At 45.5% G+C, this 7,077-nt stretch overlaps 1 protein-coding gene across 1 annotated transcript; it reads left to right on the top strand.

Annotated features, from left to right (window-relative positions):
* Positions 1 to 129: 129 nt before the first annotated feature.
* GGNBP2 (gametogenetin binding protein 2) lies at positions 130 to 6,180 on the top strand (the record flags this gene model as incomplete). The annotated part of the gene is made up of 8 exons (XM_009076381.1): positions 130 to 339; positions 1,308 to 1,482; positions 2,613 to 2,807; positions 3,363 to 3,513; positions 3,823 to 3,948; positions 4,029 to 4,180; positions 4,572 to 4,820; positions 5,527 to 6,180. Coding segments are annotated over 8 exons (1,462 nt in total), but the record flags the coding sequence as incomplete, so codon positions are not given.
* Between the last annotated feature and the right edge of the window lie 897 nt (positions 6,181 to 7,077).

Below are 7,077 nucleotides of genomic sequence, written 5' to 3'. Positions count from 1 at the left end.
CTTGGAGTTCTCTTCCAACCAGGTTGAGTCAATGATCCTGTTGGGGACACCAGACCCGTGTGCAGTCAGCCCAAATGAGTCCGATTTCCCGCTCGGATACGAATCCATCTGTGCTCTGCTCCCTCCCAGGTTTTGCACCGACTGCAAGAACAAAGTGCTGCGTGCGTACAACATCCTGATCGGGGAGCTGGACTGCAGCAAGGAGAAGGGTTACTGCGCCGCGCTGTACGAGGGGCTGCGCTGCTGCCCCCACGAGCGCCACATCCACGTCTGCTGCGAGACCGACTTCATCGCACACCTCCTGGGCAGGGCCGAGCCGGAGTTCGCAGGAGGGTATGAGTATGTAGTTGGCTAGAGTGGGCTATCTAGCGCTTTGCTTCTTTATTTGATCCCTCAGTGTCCTTTTGGCCAAGGTGATTTTTGCCTCCTTGCTGCACCATACACCCGTGACCATCCGTCCTCATATTTGTGTTGAGGTAGAGCTTCACTGTAGCGAAGATTCCATCAGTGCTTTTGACTTGCAAGTGCATTTAAAGAAATTGTCTTCTAGTTGATCATTCACTCTTACAGCTGCCTGCTTGTCTGTATTGTTCAAACATGTGAAATGGAAAGAGACCCTTGCTCGACAGCTTTGCCACGTGTTCAGATGAGTTTTGTTGCCATTTGTGTATTAATTTCCAAACCTTTTTTTAAGCATCTGAAAATCTCCCAATGAAAAGTGCAGTTCTGAGCTCAGTAGCATGGAGTGGTTTGGGTTGGAAGGGACCTTAAAGATCATCTAGTTTCATCCCCAGTGGATTTAAAGCTCGATCACAACTGTTTAATTAGGAGAGTAAATCTTCTATAATGATTTTCCCTTAATAGATGATAGATTGAACAGATAGATAAGAGATTAATACCAAATTATTTTTACTTTGTGTGGTAAGTAACGTAGAAACTTCCGTGTGTTTCTTCAGCTTGAGTTAACTGATGGTTAATTATTTGCTGTAAACGGTGCAAATTTTAGGGAACTCAAGAATGTTGGCATCAGTTTGGCATTAAAACTCTTGATCCCTCCTGGGAAGAGCAGGGACTGTGCCTGAAGTGCCAGGTGGGAAGGCACAGTGCTGCCAAGAGCAGTGCTGGCTCTGACCTGGTCCTTTCTGTTTGACATCTGCATGCAGCACAGCAGAACGAGACCGCACAGCTGTTCACGCAAACATATCCGCAGTTGTACACCAAGAAAACACGTCATCCACTGCTTTGATCTCTTGGTAGCCTTCCAGCTGCTCTAACAGTGCTGTGCTTTGCTTCAACTCTTCCTGCAGACGGAGGGAACGACACGCCAAGACAATAGACATAGCCCAGGAGGAGGTTCTCACCTGCCTGGGCATTCACCTCTACGAGCGCTTGCACCGGATCTGGCAGAAGCTGCGGGCGGAGGAGCAGACGTGGCAGATGCTGTTTTACCTCGGGGTCGATGCTCTACGCAAAAGCTTCGAGGTCAAATCAACTCAATTCTTCTTCTGCTTTCTGCTAACATTGGGCTGGAAGGAGCTTCAGGGGTGTGGGAGTCAATCCCTTGCTCACTGTGGGCAGCTGTATGTGGTATCGATGCACAGCACCACTGAGGGTGTCCAGTCTTGGAACACAAAAGATTGAGGCTTGTGTTTGCTTTCAGTGCTCTGAGCTTTCTGTGGTTATAACTCACAGTGATTTCTGGGGGGTTTTTTTCTACCTGATGGCATTTAAAGTAGCTCAGGCTACCATAGTTTTTATTTGGTTTATTGGTAAAAAGTGAAGGATGTGCTTTTGGGTTACAAACACAACTGCTAACTCTTGCATTCAATGTGTTCCAAGTGCACTTTGCATCCCTGAGGCATCCTGAGCTTCAGACAGAACTCCCTGTGGTTCCTTTAACATATAGCAGTAGTTAATACTAGTTAATAGTTGGTATGACATAGATTTTATTTTTTTATGTTTATTTTCCATTCATAATGATCCCTCTAAAAACCTCGAATTGGTTCTTCTCATTTTGTCTCAGAGTTCTCAGAGTGATGTGAGACAAAAACCAAATCAAAGCCAAACCAATGAATTTATTTTTGCCTCTGTGGGAACATTGATCCAGAATAGTTGTCTAGTTTAACTATATTCTGTTCACTCTGTATGTGGATGTGGCATCATGATATTTATTCCAAACTTAATATTAAGGAACTAATTTAGATATTTGCTGTTTTTTGAGATACATCTCCACTTCACACTGGACTGCTTAGGAAATCAGTTAGGGTTTTCACTGGTTATCCTGCACAAAGCTGCAGGAATTCTTGTCACAGTAGTTCTAATGTCTCTTTGTGCTGCTGTCTTTAATAATCAGAGTATCTACCATGTAAACAGATCCAAAAATGCATTAAAATGTGCAGCTTTTCACTGAAAATTGTAAGTGAAACACAGAGCTCCCCCAAACAAGTATCTCCAGCAATCTGAACTGAGTGACTAACTGAATGGGCATTTTCCTGCCATAGTCATTTTGTCACTGTGTCTTTCTTACTGACTCTTTTCCTCCTCCTTTTTTATAAATGTAAAAGCTTGGATGGTGATAACATCTATTAATAGATCTAACCTCCTATAAACAGATGGCTGTGGAAAAAGTGCAGGGTATTAGTCGATTGGAACAGCTCTGTGAAGAGTTCTCAGAAGAAGAAAGAGTGCGGGAGCTGAAACAAGAGAAGAAACGCCAAAAGAGGAAGAACAGAAGGAAAAATAAGTGTGTGTGTGAGCTCCCTGCTCCTTTGCAGGCACCAGAAGAGAAGGAAATCAATCAGGCAAAGGTAAACAGGGATAGCTGGGGCTTTTGGGTGCTGCACTCAGCAGCTCAGTGTTCCGTGGAAGAGTTCTCGGGAGGGTTTTACTGTGTTTCAGGAACTCATTTTGGTCACTGGTGGAATTTAATGCTTGCTCAGCATGGTAAAGGCTTTGTAAAGTATTTACCTGGAGCTCCTCAGCTCTTGGGGGTTTGGAGTTCAGGTTGTGGTGGAATATTTTTCAACTATTATTCCTCAAGATCCCTTTAAATCTGTGAATTCAAGTGCTACCTGTAGACAGTTCCCATTGAATTTCTGGTGGGGGGAAACTTTAATTGACTAAGTGCAATTCTTACTCAGGATCTGTTGAGTGAATTTCATCCCTGACTGTAGCTCAGATAGTTGTGGGCAAAGCAGGTGGTGGTTGGGGTTTTGTTTATTTCTCTTGTACTGGTGAAGAATTCCAAGCAATGCTGTTATCAGAGTCAGCTGCTTTCCTTGTGGAAAGAGAATCCTTTCCAAAGCTGCTGGCTGAGCTCCTTGCAGTGCCTGCAAGTAAGTGTGTTTTGTTTTGGTTTCAAGGAGAACTCAAACTTCACAGAAAGCACTTGCAAAGCCTGTGGTAGCACCGAAGAAGCCAACAACTGTGTAGAAGTAATTGTTACTAATGAAAGCACTTCTTGCACTTGTCCTAGTAGTGGGACCCTATTAGGTTCACCTAAAATCAAGAAAGGTATGTTCAAAGTTTTTTTTTTTATTATTCACTTTTTAAAACACTTAGCATTTGTGGGGTTAACAGTGGTCAGGTCTTTATAAAAATAACATTTTTTTTTCTTTGTAGAATTGGGCTAGTGGAAGGTTCACTCAGGCTTGGGGAAGGTTCCTTTGGTTTAGCAGAACTAGTGTGGCCCTGCCCATGGCAGAGGGGTGGGATGAGCTGATCCTTGAGGTCTTTTCCAACCTGAACCAGTCTATAATTCTATGAATTCTTTTTTTATAGAGTCATAGCTGTAGATGCCAGTAATTTTTGCCTTTGTGTCAGGTTTATCTCCACACTGTACTGGCAGTGACTGTGGCTATTCGTCGAGCATGGAGGGCAGCGAAACAGGATCTCGAGAGGGCTCAGACGTGGCCTGCACTGAAGGCATCTGCAACCATGATGAAAATGGTAGGTTTGGGAAGGATAGAATAATGCTTTAGCATCCTCAGAACTGCAGTAACTGAGGAGAAACCCCCTGTCCTTTTCAGGAGACGATCCCTGCGTCCATCGCTGCGACGACAAGGAGGAGGATGGAGATAGCTGCGTGGAATGTTGGGCTAATGCGGAAGAGAATAGCACAAAAGGCAAAAACAAAAAGAAGAAAAAGAAAAGCAAAGCCTTGAAGTGTGAGAATGAACATGTAAGGAACATGGATGGCTCTGCCAGATGCTTCTTTAAATGGTTTAAAATGAAAGAAGTTGGTGAAGGATTTAAAATGTCAGTTGTGAGTAATGCTGAAAACGGAGTAACAGGGATCTCCTGTTCCCTCTCCATCCAGGGCTGGGATTTAAGGCCCTTCCTGGAGCAGGCTGTGGTGGAATGAGTCTATTCTATGTTCCTGGGCACATGCACTGTTGCTCACTCTCAGTGAATGATGTGCATCCCCTTCCTCCTCAGGCACCTGTTTGAAAACATTTATCCCTTCTCTCCTTCGAACTTCCCTTTTTCGTCCCCCTCTGCTTCCACCCAAAACTTGAACATTCCATGTTTAATACTGCTGGTAGTTCATCCCAGGCTGTTTTCCGTTTCAGATTCAGAAACTTGGAAGCTGTCTGGCAGAGCCAGGTAGCAGAGAGACCTCAGGAAATCTCACGCACACAGAGTTTCATCGCGACAAGACCAAAGACACACACGCTGAGAGCTGCTGCAGCTCAGAAAAAAGCAGCCAGCAGTTGCCTTGGTTTGAGCACATCAAAAATGTGTCACAGTTTGCAGAACCTACAGAAATGTCACTTGTTCCTGATACTGGAAAAGGTGCCAAAAGCTTAGTGGAACTCCTTGTAAGTAACCACTGCCTTGGAATTTTAGGCTGTAGCATCCTGCTGTAATCCTCAGGGCTGAGGGTGGGGCTTGGAACTCACATCCCACTGAGGAACTGTTAAACTTAAGATTTGTGGCTTTTTCTCCCAGTGTTTAGTTCATCTGCTTGTGCATGTTTCCTGGGAAGTTTAATGCTGAAATGCTTTGCAGAGGAGGAGAAGTTGTCACTGGAATGCAATGACAGAACTTGTGTTCTAAGTGTTCATTGTCAAGGATTGCATTATTCTCTAGCATGAAGTGGGCATTATTGCTGCCTTCAGGCCTCAAATGTTACTTCCCACTGCAGGCTCCTTGGACAGCTTTCTTCTCTCTCCCTTTCCTTCTCCTTGTTTGCATCCTTTCCCCTTTGCCCCCTTTTTTTCCCCCTTCCTCTCCCTTTTTCCCTCCCTCCCGTTCTTTGCCCCCTTTTTTCCTCCTTGCTTCCTTTTCCCCCAGAGCCTCTAATAAACCCCATCCTCTTCCCATGGAAACATGCTAAGTCTGACACTGATTGAGATGAATTTCCTGACTGTGTTGGCTGCCCACAAACCAGCAGAGCCCTGGGTGTCTGGATCAGCCAGCAGGGACGTGGGATGCTGTGACAGGAAAGCAGAGCAGCTGTTCACAAGGTGTGCAGCTGCATGCAGGTGATGCTGGAGCTCTGAAAATCCCTGTTGTCATTTGCAGGATGAGTCTGAATGCACTTCTGACGAGGAACTGTTCATCTCCCAAGATGAAATCCAGTCCTTCATGGCAAACAACAAGTCTTTCTACAGCAACCGAGAGCAGTACCGACAGCACCTGAAGGAGAAGTTCAACAAGTACTGTCGCCTCAACGACCACAAGGGGCCTGTCTGCAACAGCTGGTTGGCAACAGCTGGAGCCAACTGAAGCTGATCCCACCACTCTGTCACTGAGACTCGAGATGACTACTGCGCCTTCTCCTTCCAAACTTAATTTAGTGACTAAAAGCAAAATTTTATCTTAAATTAATGTGATTCTTTTCTCTTGGTTTTTTTTTTTTCGGTGGTGGGGAGGCTGGTGGAGGTGATTTCCTTAATTTTGTTCTTTCTCCAGGCTTGTATCCTTAGTTGAGTAGCTGTTGCAAGCCTCTCTTCTAATTTAAGCCATCTCTTTTCATTCAATGTTTCTCTTCCTGTGAGACTTACAAAAAAAAGCAAACTAGTGGCAAAGTAATGTTGTACCTATAATTCTGTACAGAATGACAAGGAGCTGAATATAAGATTTTACAAAGTAGACATCCATTTGCAAAATGTTTTGGATGTAATATGTTAAAGCGCAATGTGCAAAATTTAAATAAAGAATATTTATTAATATGCATAGTAAAAATGGGTGAACACGGTCTGAATTCCTGATGTGCAGGTGGATGACTGTGTGGAGGTGAGGGTTAAGGGGAGGAATCTTGGCCTGGGCAAGGTCAGATCCTTGAAAACCAGCCTGCCAACCTCTGATTCTCCACTGATGTGGGTTGGAGAATCAGTGTCATTGCCAGATTAGTAGAGGCTGTAACAACTTTGCTCTTAATCTCTTTCTTCACAAGCATCCCTGACCCTGGGGTGGGGGATGGCAGCCCCTTCCCAGAGCTCCATCAGTGCCAGAGCTTTCCTCTGCCTTCATAGAGCCATAAAATCAATCAGGTTGGAAGAGACCTGCAAGATCATCCAGTCCAACCCTACCGTGGTCACTAGCCCATGGCACTAAGTGCCACATCCAGTCTCAGCTTGAAAACCTCCAGGGATGGTGAATCCACCACCTCCCTGGGCAGCACATTCCAATGCCTGATCACTCTCTCTGTAAAAAATCTCTTCCTAATCTCCAACCTAACCCTCCCCTGGCAGAGCTTGAGTCTGTGCCCTCTTGTCCTGCTGCTGGTTGCCTGGGAGAAGAGACCAACCCCCACCTGACTCCAGCCTCCTGTCAGGGAGTTGCAGAGGGTGATGAGGTCTCCCCTGAGCCTCCTCTTCTCCAGGCTGAACATCCCCAGCTCCCTCAGCCTCTCCTCATGGCACTTGTGCTCCAGTCCCTTCCCCAGCCTCGTTGCTCTGCTCTGGACCTGGTCCAGCCCCTCAATGTCCCTCCTGAGCTGAGGGGCCCAGAACTGAGCACAAATGTCCTGAACCAAACTTGGGAGCTCAGAACTGAAGTTCGAGCAGATCTTAAGGAGCTTCTATTAAAAACACAGCACAGCTGGGAGAGACACACTGTGAGTAGTGACAT

Source organism: Acanthisitta chloris, unplaced genomic scaffold, assembly GCF_000695815.1.
Source record: "Acanthisitta chloris isolate BGI_N310 unplaced genomic scaffold, ASM69581v1 Scaffold32086, whole genome shotgun sequence".
In the NCBI taxonomy this organism is placed as follows: Eukaryota; Metazoa; Chordata; class Aves; order Passeriformes; family Acanthisittidae; genus Acanthisitta; species Acanthisitta chloris.
Note: the sequence above shows the minus strand (reverse complement) of the source record. Positions and strands in the feature narration are given on the sequence as shown.